Here is a 20153-nt window from a genome sequence, read left to right on the forward strand (position 1 = left end):
TTAGTAGCAAGTTTCTAGCTCAGGACTAGTGAGACCTTCTTTTAGTTCTGCTGTACTGCAAGCTACCCATAATCCCTGAGCAAGGGTTCAGCATCGCTATGTCCCTTCCTTATACATAAGATGGGGGTGACTGAACTTCCCTCAGAGGTAGCTGGGGGGAAAACTGCATTTAAGGTTGGGACATGCCCAGAATCAGTGATAATATCTTGGAAATTGTATGTTAATGATGTCAGTTTTGGCTTTAGGCAGAGTTCTTTAATGCCTGAGAGGAGAAGTTTGTGTTCTTCCAAATCTAAGTGTTGTTGATGTCCTCCTGCAGGGTATCAAATTCAGTGGAGTTAGAGCTCCTTGAGCCACAGCTGATGTTGGTCCAAGCTGTTTAATAATTAAACTGGTCAGGTTAAATAGTTTTCATATTTCAGGAATCTCCATAGTTTACAAGAATTCTGACAACAGCACAAATACAGGAAAAAGGCCTAAACCAAGTAATTTTAGCTGTCCTCATCTTTACTTACCATAAAATCTCCCACTCCATCAAGCCGATCTTTGAAATGGAACCTCAGCCCATGGTTTGCATCTCTTTGTGTCTTCAGACACCAAAATGAATGACTTGAAAAGCATGCTATGGTCATTTATAATGCATGAGAAAATCACATAATATAAAGACACTAAAATGTTAAAAGCCTGCTAATATGAGAGCAGTGATATGTCATACTGTTATAAAGCATCAGAAAACATGTTTGAGTATTCCACTATGATTACAGATAATGGTGTATTCTTTTAAAAGATTATTAAAAACCTGTAAATAATACTCAACAGATATCCTTTTTGTATTAAAAAAATAAAACCAGCAAATTCATATGTCAAATTATTTATTTTAGTTAATTTACAATACTAAAGTGGTGGAATAGCTTACAATATTCATCTGATCTTTAATATTTTCATTCAAAATTATTTACGTAATGAACATAATATGCTCCTTTTTGCTCTTGTACTTAAGGAGACCCAAAGACTTGCATGCCTATCAGCCACCAGAAGAATGTAGCAATCTGTATGTTGTGAGTTTAATTCAAATTTAAATGATATTTCTGAAATACTCAAATTTTTAGCAGAGAGAAGAAAAAGGAGACATCACAGTGAGATCTGATGATGTGGGGTTTTTTTCTTTTATGTTCACCTTTTCAGCTGTTTTGAAAGACTTGTGATTTTTGAGAAAATTGTAACCTTGTGTAATCTGAGCAGGAGGTATTTTTAAGGATTTAAACATCTATTTGATGCCAGCACCAACAGAGGTCTCTGGGACATGTAGATAAGATTTGTCCAAAGAAATTGCTCAACAACAAATTCATTCCAGCACACAGTGAAGAGAAAGGTTGAATATTAACAGACATACAGTGATTGCTCAGAAGGGTTGGTCCTATCACTGTGAAGCTGGAAATGAGGATTGCCTCCTATATATATAGGAACAGAGAGGACCTCTGCCTGTCAGAGCTGCTGGTGGGAGAAGGCCACTGAACTGCTCAAGCAAGCCAGCACCATGAAACTGCTCCTGCTGTTCCTGCTCTGTGTTTCCTCTGTTAAATCCCAGGCCTCTACAGACTATGATGATGAGGTTGTAATACTGATCATCAATAATAATAATTATAATAATGCTAATAATTATAATAATTATTAATAATTAATTTGTATGCATGACTCAGAGCTTATATGAATTAACTAAGTTTGAAGCTGTGGGAAAAAATGATCCAGTGCATATTCCTTATGCCCACTTGAAGCGTTAAAAGAAATTACCTTTATATTATATCTTCATGTACATGTAGCTGCATGATAGTTCTTTTCTCAGTTTGGATATTTTCTTCCTATGTATTTTATTCTTCTGTAGGGAATGAAAAATATCCAATGGTAAGATTAATTATTTTGCTGAATTTAGTTAAAGATATTAATTTAGCAATATTGATGATGATGTTACAGACAAGAAGTATCAGGTGCAAATGAATAGAATTAATGTGTAATTAATCATGTCCTGTCTCAAAGGCAGTAAAAACTTCCCTATGGATTCAGTAGACATTGGAAAAAGAAAAATCCAACTGCCAGTTCATATAGCTTTATGTTAGAAATGGAGAGGTAGCAAACGCTAAAAAGGCAAGCAGTGAGGATCAATCTAAAATAACAGTTTAACCTGTATGCAATGTTAAGTAAAATATTTAATGGGAAATATAATTTAGAATCTCAGTATATTTTTTTATATTTTGAAAATCCGTGCAAAAAATTACACCACACCAAAATATGGTGATTTTCTGTCGTACAATCTAAACATTTGTGTTTGTATGTTTGCTACTGATAACACTACCATGCTATGGAAGGCTAATTCAGGAATTTTGTGATTTGTATGCTGCCTACCTTTGAAACCACTTGAAGTCTCTGATCCTGGTTTCCTACAAATGTTTATTATTTGTAGCTAAGTCGGAGCGGAATCTGAGATTGTTGAAGATTTTGATTCAGTAGTTCAAACAACTATTAATTCAAATAGTTTAATTTCAACAATTGTTTAGGGCCTGTTTTCCTTCCCAGCCTCTTAGATTTTACCATTTCTGGCAGGGATGGGGAACATATGCATCAGAGCAAGCTCTAAAAACATAGCCCGAGAGACGGCATTGAATGCTTTTCATAATTCCATCAGTTAATAGCTGGCATGTGGCCTGAGACCTGATGATGTGTTTGACTGTGGCTTGATTTTCTGAGACCTTACAAATTTTCCTGTAGCCTGATGAAAACTTGGGAGACTGATAACATAATGCTGAATAGTCTTCTTAAGCCCAAGAATGTGTTGGGGTTTGATTTTGTATCCTACTACATGGACTCATGGTGCTTAGTGGCTCTGAACTATATGAACTTTATTCTGGATCAGAATGAGCTACTGAAATATTGTTTTGCTTTGGTTTGAAGACTTTTTAGTTTGTCTGTATTGGGGTAGAGGGAGTGTGGCTAGTCTTACAAGGGAGGGCATAGCAATGACTTTTAGATGTCAGCATAATATTTCGATTATTGCTTTTTTGCATTCCACTCCATGGTTCTCCTTGCTGTTTAAAATACTAAAGAATGCTGAATGGATGCCTGTACCCCGTACATCACGTTTTACAACAGCAATCCCAGATTCAGTTTCCTCTTCCCTTGGCTTTGCAGGAGGACAGCCCTCAGCTTGGGGTTCGAGGCCACCGACCCTTGGACAAAAGGCGGGAAGTGGCTCCCACACTGCGGCCCGTGGCACCTCCCATCAGTGGAATCGGATACCAGCCCCGGCCCCCAAAGAGGGTGAAGCCAGGAGACAAGAAAGAACGCATCATCTACCCCGATGCTGGTGGCTGCAAGCATCCTTTAGAAGAGCTGGTAGGTGTCTGCCTGCTGATACGAGACTGTCCTTTTCTTCTAGCGCACCCAATATGGAGTTTTCTTTGCCACACAAGGGACAGTCATTCATTTAAAGCAGCCCAATTTTGCTTCATTTTATTTGAGTTTGGTAGGACTGCATTCAGAAAAGTAATGACACAGAGCTCATAAGATTAGTCACAGAGTCAGCCAGCCATTGAGATTTGAATTCCAAATGAGGAAAGGAAGTACCTGTGGGTTAGCCTGCACTTTCCATATGATTTTGCACAGGTAACTGTTAAGAAGGACAAAAAAAACCCCAAACACTGCAGAAGCACTAGCTTGAATTTCAGATAATCTCAAGAGACCAAGAGAGTAACCTCCCATTTATTTCAGACTAATTACCCTCAGCTACTGCCCCAGTACTTATGTAGAAGTGTGCAAGCATGCTGAGACCTAGCATACTTCTTGTACCCTTCCAGTAGTCCCTGCTGTGCTCTCTGCTGGAAAATGCAAGCTGTGACAGTGCTAAAAAGACATCTTATTGTTTGAGAGCAAATTTGAGTATGAAGGTTGCCAACAAATGAAGTCTGTTAAAGCTTAATGAATACATGGTTGTGGTAAGTCGCACTGCTGCCTGGGTATTTTGGTTCTCACAGGACCTCAGAATTTCCCACTTCTTTTTAAAACATTGCTGTCCTTGACAGTGCAGCACTTGTTGCGGAAGCAATGGCATGTGGTTTCTTGAGATGGTAATTTTTAAATGAATCATGTGGCTGTTTCACAAGATATATATATAGCAAGGTATGGATAATATGGTTGATTCTCTGAGGAGAGAGAAAGAGGAGAGGTGTAGGTATAAACATGGCACAGGCACCAGTTAGTTCACGATAGGCTTTAATCATAGTTCAGGTGGCCTAACACTGTGAACATTTAGCAGGGCAGAAAAGTGAAAAGCATATAGTGGACCAAAAAAGTACAAAGAGAGAGGGCTTTTCCTAAGATCTTTTACGAAAGAATCCTTATGGGGAGCTCAGGGCTCCTTCCTGACCTTCAGCTGCAGTTGCTTTGCAAAAGTTTAATGTTTTGAGTCCTAATCTAGATAAATACCTGGTCTCACATTGCTAACTATTCAGTGCATTCAAAGATGTGGTCATACACTAATGGAAGTTGAAACTTTTTATATTGACTTTATTGATTGTTAGTTTGTTTCTTGTTTTTAAGGGAGTGCTGTGCCCAACTGGATGCGAGCTGCAAACTACACTGGTAAAACAGGAGAAAAATGTGAAATCAGTTGTTCGTGATCTAAAGGACAAAGTGAGCAAGCTGTCTGAAACATCCACGACTTTCTATGAATACGTGAATGTTCTAGATGATAAGCTGGTAAATAGGCAAAAACAAAGAAGAGGTATGTTATTTCTATGAATTACTAGTGTAAATGCTATTTCAGTTCTATTGGTATTGCTGCTGTTACTTGTTAATGGATCTTCTTAAACAAATTAAGAATACAGTGGAATATCTAGCAAAGCAGGGTTCCATAACCATGTCCTCTTAAATCTTTAAAAAAGAATCATTTGAGAGGGTCAAAGGAATGGATCTCATACCAAGGCGAGATTCATATGATGCCCCTAAACATGAAGGTCATGTGTTCCCCCTTACCTGCTTTCCTATGTCCATCCAATCCCTTTATGCCCAGCACCTGGCTTGTCACCATGGCTCCCTGGAGAAACGCTCATTATAGTTCTCTGGCAGAATATAGCACCACTGATAAACCTACTAGCTAGCAAAGAAATAACAATACATATGCACCACTTTCCTGAGAATCTGCATATTTTTTTGCATTATGGAAACATAAGCAAATGAAATGCCTATCCTTCCTCCCTGCTAAGGAAAGAAGTGACTTCTTAAGTTGTGGCTACAGATTGCTCTTTATTATTCCATAACTGGAAAACATGTTGAAAACTAATCTGCTTTTCATCTCTTTGCTTTTCTAGACAATGATGATGTACTTTCTCAGTACAACACAGAAGTGGAATTGCATTATAATTATATAAAGGATAATCTGGACAATAACATCCCATCTAGCCTCAGGGTCCTTCGTTCAGTTGTGGATACATTACACAAAAAGATACAAAAACTGGAAAATGCCATTGCAACCCAGACGGACTACTGCCGTTCCCCATGTGTTGTTTCCTGCAATATTCCAGTGGTTTCGGGCAAAGGTACTTATTCAACTATAATGACTTCACTCCTCCCATTTATATCACTTGCAAATAGATAGATGCATCATTCAATTGGTTTGAATATGCGCTGAAGTCTGTCATTGATTAGGATAGCAATAAGAATGGAAGGTGATCCTAAACACAAAAAATCTTTCACAGATGTCTATACTGGTCAGACCAAAGATCTTCTTACCGAAGATCAATCTTTGTTAGTGGCCAGTGGCATCTTAAAGAAATAGGTGCTTCAGGGTTTTGTAAGGTGGAGGTGATACATTTGTGACCCTTGATTTTTTTTAGTCAGGAAAGGTTCTTTCACAAGTTTATCTAGTTCAAAAAGTCATTGGAAAATATACAGTCTTCCACCACTCAGTTTGAACTTCTAGAAATTCCTATTTGGAAAAGTAGAACAATGCAAGTGAGCTGTTCTTTCTTCCCTCACTCTTTCACATTATGTATCACAGAAATCAAAATGAAAGTAGAATTATATGTATATTTAAAATTGTTCTCTTATAATCATCAAACAAAAGGATAAGAAGATTGTTGAAGAAGTTCATAGCTTTTTCAGTAACAGTCTCTGGTTTATTCTCTCAGAATGTGAAGATATTATCAGAAAAGGAGGCGAGACATCCGAAATGTACCTCATCCAGCCAGATCCTTTTGTCAGACCATACAGAGTATACTGTGACATGGAAACAGATAATGGAGGTTAGTGTGAAATAACTGTGGTGTTAAAATACTAATTAATATGGATGTTTCAAAAATCATTTTAGTAATCTGCATTTTATAAAAACTAATGTGGAGTTATCACTTTTGTAATTACTTGAGATTTAAATGTGATTAACTCATTCTGAAAAGTCTTCTTGGTCTTCAGATGCACAGTAGGATACTTCTATAATGAAACTGGAGATAAATTGTTGGGATAGGGTTGGCAAATAAAAACATATCTTACTGTGACTAGAATAGACAATATCTGGGTGGGCAGACAAGGACAGCCTGTCTCATTCCTTACCTTGCTACCATGTGCTAGGCAAAAGACCAGGGCAGTCCTTCAAGTTCTGCTTTTCCCACCTTTCCTTATGAAGCAAGGCACTACTCAAGTGTGAGTAAGAGTGGAAAGGCTGAGCTTGAAAATTCAGACCTGCTGCAATATGTTCCACTTGTCTTGAGATGAAGATCAAAGGACTGTATCTTAACATTTCATGTTCCTTTCTCAATGGCAATTTAATCTCAAACCTGTTGCTCCTGAAGGCTGGACTTTGATTCAGAACCGCCAGGATGGCAGTGTTAACTTCGGAAGAGTATGGGATCAGTATAAAAAAGGATTTGGCAATGTTGCAAAGAGTGGAGGGAAGAACTACTGTGATACACCAGGTAAAACACCGAGCATGAAACACAAAGAGCTCTTCTTAGTGAAACTGTTTTATTGTATTTCTTTAAGCTCTTTATTTTTTTTTCTTTTAATTAACTATTCCACTTTTAGGCAGACCTATAGGCAAATAATACATTTGCCTTGAAATATATTTGAAGTCTATTTCACAGAGCTCTCACTTGTTGCTTCTCAGGTGAATATTGGCTTGGAAATGACAAAATCAGCCAGCTTACAAAAATAGGGCCCACTGAAGTTTTAATTGAAATGGAAGACTGGAGTGGCAATAAAGTGTCAGCTCATTATGGAGGTTTCACCATACAGAATGAAGGAAACAAGTACCAGCTTTCAGTTAGTAACTACAAAGGCAATGCAGGCAATGCGCTAATGGAAGGAGCTTCACAGGTGCATGGAGAAAACAGGACAATGACAATTCACAACGGCATGTTCTTCAGTACTTTTGACAGAGACAATGACGGATGGTATGTACTTGTGTTAGATGTTTAAAATAAAAATAGAGCTCAGTATATAATATTTCTCTATTTTGCTGTTAGTTTTCATGGGATTTTGTAGTATATTAACATGTGCTTCATCCCTGCAAGTTACCAGCCAAATGTCCATGCAGTTCTTTTGATATAGCCAAGGGCAGGTAAAACTATATAATATGTTAGTGCTGCTCTACAAACAAGTAAGAAGCAAGCACTTTTATTTTTAATCAATTTTATTGATTCCATGAATGATATTACCATAGACAAATCAGCAAATCTGCATGTAGTATATATATTGTTCTATATGCTGATGACACAATCTTGCTTAAGTAGGAATACTGTTACTCACTCCAGTAACACATACTGGGTCATAGAATCATAGAATGATTTGGGTTGGAAGGGAACTTAAAGATCACCTAGTTCCAACCCCCTGCCACAGGCAGGGACACCTTCTACCAGACCAAGTTGCTCAAAGCTCCATCCAACCTGCCTTGAACACTGCCAGGGATGAGGTATCCCCAGCTTCTCTAGGCAGCCTGTTCCAGTGTCTCACCACCCTCATAGTGAAGATTTTTTTCCTAACATCTAATCTAAATCTCCCCTCTGTCATCTCAAAGCCATTCCCCCTTGTCCTGTCACTACATATTTATTATTGTTTGAAAATTTCAGTGCAGGGGTAGGTGTATGTACTCTGTTGATCTCTTTGCTTACCATTCATTTGTCATTCTCAACACTTTATTTTTTCCTTCATCAGGTTAACTACAGATCCAAGAAAACAGTGCTCCAAAGAAGATGGTGGTGGATGGTGGTACAACCGCTGCCACTCAGCCAACCCCAATGGCAGATACTACTGGGGAGGGGCCTACAGCTGGGATATGGCAAAACATGGTACAGATGATGGTGTTGTATGGATGAACTGGAAAGGGTCGTGGTATTCAATGAAGAAGATGAGCATGAAAATCAGGCCATACTTTCCACATTAACCATTATCAAAATGTACAGAATCAGGGATTTTCTTTTAATATTTCTACATGGTTATCTTTTTAGGCACGGTATTCAGGCTTGTTTTTATGTATGAGAGCCAAATATGTATGTATGAGCATATTGTGACCTAAAGTGAAAAGCAATGTCAACTGTAAATCAAAATCTGACTGATGAAAATAACTCAAGTGTATTTTGTTCCATTTTTCACTTGTTCACAAGACAGTGGTAGCTAGTATAGAATAGCACTGATAAAAAAACCCCGATCCCAACTTGTTTCAGTCTTTTACAAAGGACTCTATACCACATTTAAGAGAGAGAGGATTATTCTGTTTTCTGAAAACTAAATAAAGCCTTAAAACTAAAGTTTTATTTGCATGATTCCTACATATTTATGAATTATCTGGGAAGGAGCGAACACATTCCACTAAATTAGGGACAGTAATTTTCTTTTATATTATGAAGATAATGACAACTACCTGTGTAACAAGTTGAGAAGGAATAGAGTGAAAAGACATTATCTAACAAATGGGTAGGTCACCAGACACTTAATTCAAACCCTGTATGCTGGATAAAATATGCCCTTTCCTGGGACCCGGCTCACATACTGTGCCTCTCAATATCTCTTCCACCATCCCACACTATAGAATCGTGCAATCATAGAATAGTTTGGGTTGGAAAGGACCTACAAATGTCATCTAGTCCAAGCCCTTTCCAGTGAGCAGGGTCATCTTCAACTAGATCACGTTGCCCCGAGCCACCTCCAGCCTGGCCTTGAATGTCCCCAGGGGTGGCGCATCCACCATCTCCCTGGACAACCTGTGCAAGTGTTTTACCACCCTCTGTGTAAAAATTTTTTTCCTCACATCCAGCCTGAATCTTTCCTCTTTTAGTTTAAAAACATTACCCGTTGTCCTACCACAAGAAGCCCTGCTACAAAGTCCTTCCCCTATCTTTCTTATAGTCCTCTTTAGAGAATTGAAAGGCTGCAACTAGGTCTCCATAGAGCCTTCTCTTCTCCAGGCTGAACAAGCCCAGCTCTCTCAGATGTTCCTTATAGGAGAGCTGTTCCATATCTCTGATAATTTTTATGGCCCTCTTCTGTACCCTCTCTAACAGGTCCATGTCTTTCCTAGACTGAGGACTCCAGAGCTGGATGCAGTACTCTTGGCGAGGTCTCACCAGAGCAGAGGGGCATAATTACCTCTCTTGACCTTCTGGCCACACTCCTTTGGATGCAGCCCAATATAGGATTGGCCTCCTGGGCTGCAAACGCACATTGCCAGCTCATATCCAATCTTTCATCCACCAGTACCCCCAGGGCCTTCTCCTCAGGGATGCTCTCAATCTCTTTATCCCTCAGGCTGTATTGATACTGGGTGTTGCCCCTACCCAGATTCAGGTCCCTGCACTTGGCCCTGTTGAACCTCATGAGGTTCGCATGGACCCACCTCTCGAGCCTGTCCAAGTCCTGCTGAATAGCTTCCTGTCCCTTGGGTGTGTCACCCACAACAACTCAGCTTGGTGTGATCTGCAAACTTGCCTACAATGCACTCAATCCCACTGTCTATGTTGTTGATGAAGATATTAAACTTCCTTTTATCACAGAATAAAATACAGCAATAGAAGACCTGGCTGATATGTTTTTCATGCAATCACTTTTATGGGACTAGAGCAGTTAGTGACTCCAGTCATAGGGGAGATTGTGCATTTCATTGAAGTTGGTAATCTGCACTTCCCTATGTAGCCAGGAGCAGAGGCTGTCCCAAAGACAGGACTTCCCAAGCCTGGTAGGCAGGATCAAACATCTTTCAGAGGGGACTGCCTTCCTCCATAGAGGAAGTGACCCAGATTGCTAGCAGTAGATGGATCCCATCTGTAACCTCTTGTGTTAATCTGTGGAGTCTGGGAGGGCAAGGAAGAGATATAATGGCATCATCTCAGTACATGAGTGCAAATGTGCAGCATTCCCACAGGCAGGCTTCCACTGAGGCTAGGGCACAAGAAAACAAGGCGTAAAGCAGAAGTCCATTTTCCAACAGTACAGATGCTTCTCTGCACTTGGCTGTAAAGATGTCTTTGCTCTTCAGCAAACTCTCCAAAAAGGTTAGACAGTGGCTGTGTTTGAGAAGCACTGGGAAAAGGCTCAAAGTGAGCATCATGGATGCACTATTTATCAAAGTGTACTCCATGTTAGTTCTGTGGCAAAAGCAAGAACCCAAACCATCTGCTGCTCTGCCTGAGAACTGATTCCTCTGACACTGTTATGCTGCCCCCAAAATGGAAATGCAAGGAGACACCCAGAAGTGTGACTGTTGAACTTGATCAGACTTTCATGGTTGGTGGTAGTGGAGGCAGGACTTTGCAGTGAACATACTTCTAAATTATTTTATTTCTTTAACACTTCTAAACAAAATAAATAATTCAAATTATAAATATTTTTAGCTCCAGCTTAGGTTTGACCTGTCAAAGACAGAACCGTGGATGACATTGTCTAGGGTGAGGTGTCCCTGCCCATGGCAGGGGGGTTGGAACTAGATGATCTTAAGGTCCTTTCCAACCCTAACTATTCTGTGATTCTATTATTGGGAAAGAGAGAGACAAAGTTCATATAAAAAGGGGTTTAAAATCAATATTTCCTTGAAAAGTTTTGGCAATTGCAAATAAGATGAAAGAACTGTTTTGTTGATTATTAATCAGTGTTTATTTTTTAAGCCACAGATGTGCCCAGTTGCCTTCAAATTCACAGAGTAAAGGTACATCATGCACATTCATATATAAAAAAATCTTTCCAACTTATAGTTGTAATATACATTAAAAGCCTGTCTTTCTACATGGTGTCTATGGGCCTGATTTTCATTCTAACAATTTTGAGGGAATAGTCAGAGGCCCTAAATGGCAGCCAGACCACACCATTTTCGATCTCATAAGGAACGTTGTACCTGGGGTCATAGTGGCCCCCCAGGTAGTAAATGCCATTGAGGTTGGCTGCCTGGCAGCTGTTGTACCACCAGCCACCCCCATACATCTCTGCACAGCTCTCCTCCCAGCGGTCCTGGTCCCGGTCAAAGGTGCTAAACTGCATCTGGGCATGGGATGTGTATTCAGTACCGTCTTCCAGCCAGCCCTCTATCAGCGCATCCCCAGCCGTCCCCTCATAGGAGGACACGGCAAGGGCGTACCCTTCTGCTTCAGATCCTACTTGTATGATATACTCTGCATACTCAGCATTTCCATCCCAGTCCTCTAACTCTACCCGAAGGAGAGTATCGTTCTGAGTCAGCAAGTGTATGTTTTCATTGCCCAGCCAGAACTCTCCTTGCCCTTTGCCGTCCACGCTGCCGAAACCTCTCTTGTAGTCTTGCCAGGTCCGGTTAAAATTCACTGATCCATCCATTCTCTGTTGGATCAGTAGCCATCCTCCCAAAGTTGTCTCTTGGTCGCAATAAACTGACAAAACCTTATTCGATCCCGCTGGCTTGATTTTGAAAATGCCACTTTTGGCACCAAAAGTGTGTTTCTGGCGGATATCATCACAGTCTAAAAAAAAAAGTTGATCTGGTTTGACAGGAGTTATCAGCAAAATTTAATAAAAGGTTCAGAGGAATCCAAGTACCAATAGCTCTGAGGAAAATTGTTAAACATGTCTTGAAATACACTAGGTATAGGGACAGGCAACATTAAAAAGGATTCAGAAAAGAAAATTACATACATCTTAAATTGTGAATTGTCTATGTAATACCCGAATAGCAATGAAATATTTTCCTTTTTGTTTCCAAGGTGGCAATAAATGGACACAGTGTTCGCATTTTAACATCACACTGTTGTACTACGGTATCTGAAACCAATGTGTCAGTTTGGTTAGTGATGGAGTTTGGCTCCACTACCTCAATTAACTATTTCCGTGATGCCTGTGTACCTTTCCCAGTGCTGGCTCTCCTTTGCTTCTTTCCTGATGGTCTGATGCTGCGTGCCTGAAAGTCTGGGGTATCCTCTGCACTCTGATCATGTTGCATCCCACCTAGCTCCTCAGTTATTTCACGGGTCTTTAGTGATTTGGTTTCAAAAGTGGAGCCTCCCTTGTTGAAACTAGAAGAGGCGCTGGTCACTACAGTCTTGGAGTGACTTGCGCTGCCAGATGGGAATCCAGATGGCTGAAGGTGAAGTCCTCCAAAGTCATCTTCTTCCTCCTCTCCTAAGTCTGTAAATTTGCCTTTCCCCCCGTAAGTCCCTGAATGACTGGATACTCCAGTACCTAAGTGGCTACTGCCTGTACCAGTTGTGTGGCTGCTAGATGAAACGCTGCTTGATCCACCAAAGTGCTTACTAGCAGTGGATGCAGAGTCGGGAGTGAAAAAGGACTCTAGCTCAGGGAATAACTTCTCTAGCTTGTGGAAGCCATCTGTCCCACCAACATGGTACATGCTCCCTTCCTCTCTAGCATTTCCTGCCCCTTGCAAATAGGAGCAGTCTGAGCCATCAGAAGAAACTGTTTTTTCAACTACTTCTTCTCTAGGGCCATCGGGGCCAGTGACAACTCTTTTGGTGGTAGTTTTGGTGCACCTACGGACAGTGGAGGAGGTTTTGTCTCCCAGACTAATAGTTTCTCTCCCGTGAGTAGGAGTAACTAATTTGCTGGTGTGTGAAGGTCCATCCCCCCTTGATTCTGCTGCAAGATACACGCTGTCGCCTCGGGAGGGCTTTGTGTCTGTTTCTGATCTTTCTAATACCACTTGCATCTGCTTGATGTTATTAATTATATTCAGAGCTTGCATTTCTGGCAGAGGCTTATGCTTAAAATGCTCGGGAACGTTTGAGTCCTTAATTGGCCTCATTTTCAGCGTGCTCAAGGTGGTTGTTTGAAGCTCTGGGTGCAAGTTGATGGAGTTGGCCTGGGTAAGCTGCTTCTGGATATTGTCATAGCTTTCTTTGTCCACCTGGTAGTCAAAACTTCTATCACAGGTTCCTTTGCAAGCTCGTATCTTAATATCAATGTCCACCTATGTAAACAGAGAGAAATAATTTGGTTAGGGACCTTTCCTGACTTTCTCAAGCAAGTGTATTCTTTAATTGGACTGGAGGAAAGGTAAGAGATCCTGGCACCTCCCACCTACAGCAGAGCTTTTCCAAAGCTCAGTTTTGAGATCATCCCTGGGTTTATTTCCAATAAATACAACACATGCAGTAGCACAGTGCACATGAGCTCCATGGAGAAGTACATTGTAGCACATTCCCAATCTCTGCTGGGTTTATTCTTGGTGCACAGGGGTGTCTTCCTTGGTCTGGAGGGAGTGCTGTAGACCTGGGCAACTCCCTGGGAACCGGGGCAGAAATGGGTCCTCCAGGGAGAGGGAAAGACACAGGGGTTGTCCCAGAGCCTGTCATAGCCCGGCTGTGAGGCCTGCCATACTGAGGCTACCACTGCTTTCCTAAATGATCCAAAAGATGGATCTCTGATCTGGGGATCAAAACAGGCTTTTGAGCAAAACCCCTGTTTGTGCCAGGACTTTTGCTTTCATTCTTGTCAAAAGGATTGGCTGCAGCTTGGGAACATGGGCTCTAGTTCCAGCACTGGCTTGGGCAGCAGTGGCAGCACTAGGGAAGGACAGGGTACACCCCTCTCGTCCTAGCTGCTCAGCAACTCCTTATAGGAGGAGAAACACCTCATGCAGAGCCAGTTATCAGTAGATATAAAATCTCTGCTACTTGTCTGAGAGAAGTGAAAAACGGGACCAGGAATCCTCCTGAGCTCATACTCGTTCCCACACCTAGCTGCACAGAAAGCAGCTCATTTGGGGATTTCCTTCAGCAAATCAGGTCCTGTGAGAGTTGCATCAAGTTTTCTTCTCGAGGCGGCACTGCTCACCATGTACAGTGTAATAGATAGACCCTCTTTCTGTAGCTAAGCCCTAGAAAGAATGGAAACTATATAGCAGCTACCTACCTCCAAGCGCTTCATCTCTGTCACCTGCTCCTGGATGCTGCTCTGCAGAGCTTTAATTCTGTTTACTTGAGTGACAACCCTCTGCTTTAACGTCACAATTCTCTGTCTCAGCTCTCCTGACACGCGACCATAATCATCATCAATCTCTGAAACAGAAATGCCTCACAGTCAGCACAGGTGATTTTCTTTCCTAAAAGGGTAGTGTTTTCAAAATAAGTGATTAAAACATGTAATTAAGCTCATATTTCTCACAGTACTCGACAGGTAAAAAAGTACATTAGTTTTTACTAGTTAGCAGTTAAGAGTCTTAATTACTATGTTTATTCTGGGTCTTGTTCATAAGGTCCAGTGCAGCATATCCTTTCCAACCCTAACTATTCTATGATGTATTTTCACCACATATTGCTTATGCACAAAAAAAAAATAGTAATTCAGCAATGGATAATAAAACTGGGTGCAAGATACTCACTCTGAGCACTGTCCAGGTTTGGTTTCAGTACGTTTACAGTTTCCACAACTATCCGATTTGATTTTTTATAGTTGTTTTGATTTTCTAAGAGCAGCTTCCTGATTTTGTCTATTCTGTGACTATAATCCTGGTCTGTTTCATCAATCAGTCCTTGCATTCTGCAGCCTGATGGACATTTTGTCCCCTAAAATCAGAAGATGGAAATAATGGTGTTAAAATCTTCATGGGTAAACCTTTTTTAGCATTACATTTTCAGACTTTTGGCCAACACTGAAAACATGTAAAAAATTAAAAATAAAAAAAATAAGTTAGGGCAAGATTCTGCAAGTTTTCTTCAGATGTCCATTTTTATATATATGTATGTATTTCCCAAAGGGGTGCTGTACGAAGCCTGTTGTCCGGTTTGAGCAAGGATGTTAGAGGCCAACTTATTTAAGCAAAATTTCCCTTGGAAAAGCTTCATGTTCTTACAGACTAAAGCTCTTAGCCAAGATTTCATCAAATAAATGTAGCATAGAGATGGGCTAAGACCTATGAGGCAGGAGAGACACAAATGAACAATTTATACACAAAGACATCTAGTCAATCATTATGAAACCTTTTACTGAACATTTTGTCATCTGATGTCCTAAAAGTAAGTAGTGAAGAGAAAGTTATTTCTAGCTATTTATTTTCTTTGTCACACATCTTTTTGGTGCCTTTCTCTTACCAACTACAAAAGTGGCAATATCAAAATTATAAAAAAAAGAAAATCCTTCTTATTTTTTTCTAGGTATAACCTTTTATTTCATCTTTCTTTTCTAGACTTACGTTCTCTTCTGATTCTGCACCATGGCAAACTTCCACCTGTTTCTTTCTCCTAATTATTTCCTTTCTTGCTTTCCTGCAGGAGATCTCTCCAGGCTGCCCTGACATGAAGTGTTACCCATCCCCCTAAGACCCAAGCCCCAACTGCATGCTGGCTGCATGGCACCTATCGTAGCAGTCCGGCTGAGGTCCATGAGCACCCTACTGATAGGCCCCTCTTTTGCCCCCAGAGCTCATTGCTCACCCAGTCATCGTCTGCACAGATGGGCCAGTTCTTCTCATACTGGCAGGTGGACTGGGACATGTGCTCCACAATCCTGGGACCACGCACTCCTCCACCCTCCTTTTCAAAGGTACTTTCTCCATCTTGTGCCTGCCAGGAGGAAAAAGGGCAAAAGCAAAACCAAGATTAACCAAACAGCTGCCAAGAGAACAGAAACACAATGCTGATGTCCTCAGACACTCAGTGGCACAGCTGATGTGTGGCAGCTACAGCCATCTGGAAAGCATCACACTGAGCAGTGCCCTTGCACTGTTTTATTCCTGACATTTCCTGGAAGATGTGATTTTGTTTGTTTTGTCAGAATAAAGCTTTTCATCTCTTAGAATTAATGCTGCTATGTAGAGAGCTGGTGATGCTCAAGATATAGTAATATAATTCTACAAAAATCTTTTGTTCTGTGTGTAAATATAAAATTAACTTGAAATCAGATTGAAACTGGTTAAGTTCAAGTAAATACTTAAAACCCCCTATGTTCTATTTTCATTTGCTGCAATATTGCTAAATTTGTGTTTTCATTCTAACACCTTCATTCCACACAAAACTGGCTTAAATATATATATATGAAGAGAGTTTTCCCATTAGTGCTTCTGATTTTAATTGCAGTTGCTACATGTAAGCTTGTAGCCATGTTTTGCCTGACATAAAGAGCAACAAAGCTGATAACATCGTAATAAAAATAATGTCAGTGATGGGTGGATTCCACTGTGCTAATGGAAAGAAGAGGAAAAAATAATATACTGAGATCTTCAAACCTGAGGAGAAGTGCATCTATACAAGCTAATTCTAAGCCAAAACAATGTAAGGATTTCTACTGTGTTACTTATATTTATATATGTTATATATAGTTACATTATACTGTTGTTAAGCCCTGGGAAACTGGAATGTCATTATTAAAACTGGCAGATTCACTCCGGTTTGATTAATCCTGAGGATCTGGCCTTTTAGAAGTAACAAATAAAAACTTTACTTTTAGGCGGCTTGTGCCCCTTCAGCATTGACAGCACCAATATGACTGCTTCTGTTTTGTCCCATTGGCTTTCTGTAATTTCCGTCATTTGTTAAAATATGCATATTCTTCAAAAGACAGTCATAAAGAGAAATGTGAAGAATCTAACATAGCATTATGGCCTGAGACCTCAGTAAGAAGAACAAGCTTATATTAACATAGCTGAAAATCAAGTCTATCTATCTGTTTCCTTATCTAAAAAATTCTTACTTAGCCCTAGTTTAACCTGATGTTGCTGCTACAGGAATCTTTGGGTTTTAATGTGTATTTTATAATAAATGTATTGCATATCATTTGTAGGTGTAAAACCCTGCTGAAGTACCATCCAAATGAGAGCAGAATTCACTCTAATAAACATGAAAATTCCTGGCTGGCTGGAGCCACAGGCATCCACAGACTTACAGCATCACCTATGAATCTATAAATTCGACTCAATGTATATGCCGCTCGTGAATCCAGGCAGACTCAGCGAAATCAAATTAGGCAAAACTAGAGAGCTGGATGCTCAAGAGCTATTGATGAAAGTCCAGCAGTGAAATGGTTACAGTAGGCTTGTGTATATGGGTGTGCATTTTACAAGCTAGACGACAGTCAAAATTTATCTATCTAATAAACACTCTTCAAAACAGAAAGCTATGAAAATAATCAAATTCATACCCAGGCTAAGTAGAGGCACAGCAACACACAGAGGATCCTCAGTGATACCATCTTCAGGAGAAGAGCAAGCAGAACTTTGACTGAAAGGATGCTTTTTCCCTATCTCTGGGTGCAATTTAAACCTTAGCGTGAAGCTGAGATTAATCATTATGCTCCCTTCTGTTTGGAGACAAAACATGCCAGATATCCCCCTCCCCCTTAGGTGATTACTTAAGGCCTGTTGCACAAGTTTGGGCTGTTATTTGCTCCAGATAAGTTTGTACAACACCAACATGTGGACAACGCCATGTATTCCAGGAAAATAAAAATCTGTCTGAAGCTTGATTTCTCGTAACTGGATGTTCAACTTAGATGTACACAGGACCTAGCGGGATCCAGCAACGCTTACCTCCTGGAAGACACACACTGTGCAATGGGAACTTAGCATAATGAAAGAGCTGATATTTGAAACAGGAAGTCATTGGTTTGCCCTTTCTCTGTGACTCTGTTCCACTGCTGTGAAATTCACCGGCCTTTCCAAGGCAAGTACTGGCCTAAGAAAGTCTATCTATGACCACGTGGTCATCAACTGAAATTAATTCCTAAGGAGTCCAGAGCCCACTTTACAACAGTTTTTATAGCTGGACCTTACTGGTATTTGTATGATGCATGATGTGTTTAACATTATGCTGTCTCTTACACAAATGGTATATTGTAACTTTTATCAAGTAGGATTTGTTTGAAATGAACACAAATTTATGAAGAGTACCACAGTAGAGTGGTACTTGAAAATGTCCCAGAACAGATGTTAAGCATAATAAAATATTCCTAAAGAGTCATGCCTTCTTAAATGTTTGCATAGTGGGTATAGTTTGTATGTGGTAATTGATGATGATAATAATGTGAGCTCTATAACTAACCTTACTGTTAATGGGGAATGATGTACATGGCTGTCAGACACTTGAGAGATGCTGTCCATCTCAAAAGTTGCCACCACAGTGATCAGGAATGAGCAAGAACATCTTTGTTTAGAGCACATGTTAACCTCATCAGCCAAAAGAACAAAATTCTCTCTTGGCTTTTTAAAACCACGTGACATTTCAAAAACTCACCATCTACAGCCTGCAACATCTTACCATGTTCTGCTTTAGAGAGATGTGAATGGGACCCTTTGTTTCCTTCCAATTCTGGCCTTGTATTTCATGCTTCTCTTATCTACGGAACCCCTCTTAAATCTAACATATACCAATATCAGAGAACCATAGAATGGTTTGGGTTGGAAGGGACCTTAAAGATCACCTAGTTCCAAATACCCTGCCATGGGCAGGGACGCCTTCCACTAGACCAGGTTGCTCAAAAGCCCGTCCAACCTGGCCTTGAACACTGCCAAGGATGGGTCATCCACAACTTTTTTGGGTAACATGTGCCAATGTCTCATCACATTTTTGTGATGAAGAATTTTTTCCTAATATATAATCTAAATCTACCCAAGTCATATTCTCAGGTAGCAGAAGAGCTCATTAAGATGGTGCTAAATTGATTAACACCTACACCACCAAGACCCGGTTTTGCATGACAGAGTGTTTCTATTATATTTAAGGCTTAGTCTTATTTTACCTGTGCACATTCTGAAACAAGATGTTTTGTTCATATAAATTCCCTGCAACATGCTCTGTAAAGTCTTCTGTTGAATCTCAGTGCTAGTAATCCCACTGCTAGTGCAGTGCTAGTAATGCTGTGATTCAACAGACTTATATTGCAGCAACAAGACAGCCCAAATAACTTCAGCAACAAACGTCCAAACAGACCATGTATTACCTTTGCTCAGTCTGAAGATCAGCCAGCCGTTGCTGTGTTCTTTGGTTCATAAAAACTCCTAAACTTAAAGCAGATAATCAATATTCTTACACACCAAAACCCTCAGCTGCTAACTTCAGCTGGGATAAAGTTGATGATGCTTCCCCACTCCAAGTCCTACACAATTTTGTTCATTCTGTTGCAGCAATTCTGTGGAAGACTTATTAAAAGCTTGTTGGACAATAAAATGCTTAAAGGAGGAAATGACAGGAAGCAGCTGCTCAGAGCTGTACATTCTTTTCGTTGTATGGTGATACTCTGCAGACTGTTTAAATCTTCACATATTTTCCTACGGTGCTCATCACTCAGCTACCACAGTGCTTTACCTGAGTGTCTTGCTTCTGATCCCACAGGAACTGAGTGATGAGGGCAGGAATAGCACCTGATTTCGCAGGGTAACAGCTGTAAGTAAGAGACAACTATGTCCCACCTGGTTTTATTCCCTACCTGCATTGCAACCTACGCAGCAACTAAAGCATCCGTCATAATTCAGATGTGATGTGACATGGCACGTTAGTTCTGGCTTCTCTCATTTTGGAAGAGCTTGATTTTGTGATCTTCAATAATGTCTGAACATTATTTTGGTAATTTAATAGGCCTTAAAAATCGATAGTAGTCAGAGCACACCAAGCAGAAGATTTTCTGCCTTTCCAACCATGCTCACAGAGGATGCGTCAATTTGGTAGGTGGTGACCCAGATACCAGCTACCAGTGTAAAACTGGACACA

At 40.3% G+C, this 20153-nt stretch overlaps 2 protein-coding genes across 2 annotated transcripts; one reads left to right on the plus strand and one right to left on the minus strand.

Moving 5' to 3' along the window:
* The first annotated feature begins 1474 nt into the window (after positions 1–1474).
* On the plus strand, positions 1475–8789 carry FGB (fibrinogen beta chain). Its single transcript, XM_065693222.1, has 8 exons — positions 1475–1612; positions 3184–3387; positions 4591–4774; positions 5361–5588; positions 6180–6293; positions 6837–6959; positions 7151–7436; positions 8197–8789. The coding sequence occupies exons 1-8, from the start codon at positions 1538–1540 to the stop codon at positions 8423–8425; spliced, it is 1443 nt and encodes a 480-aa protein (XP_065549294.1). The 5' UTR covers positions 1475–1537; the 3' UTR covers positions 8426–8789.
* A 2314-nt stretch (positions 8790–11103) lies between these two features.
* On the minus strand, positions 11104–17697 carry FGA (fibrinogen alpha chain). Its single transcript, XM_065693236.1, has 6 exons — positions 17590–17697; positions 15888–16016; positions 14837–15020; positions 14368–14513; positions 12343–13423; positions 11104–11963 (listed from the first exon to the last, which is right to left on the minus strand). Exons 1-6 carry the CDS (start codon positions 17638–17640, stop codon positions 11254–11256), a joined length of 2301 nt encoding a protein of 766 aa, XP_065549308.1. The 5' UTR covers positions 17641–17697; the 3' UTR covers positions 11104–11253.
* Between the last annotated feature and the right edge of the window lie 2456 nt (positions 17698–20153).

Source organism: Lathamus discolor, chromosome 1, assembly GCF_037157495.1.
Source record: "Lathamus discolor isolate bLatDis1 chromosome 1, bLatDis1.hap1, whole genome shotgun sequence".
In the NCBI taxonomy this organism is placed as follows: domain Eukaryota; kingdom Metazoa; phylum Chordata; class Aves; order Psittaciformes; family Psittacidae; genus Lathamus; species Lathamus discolor.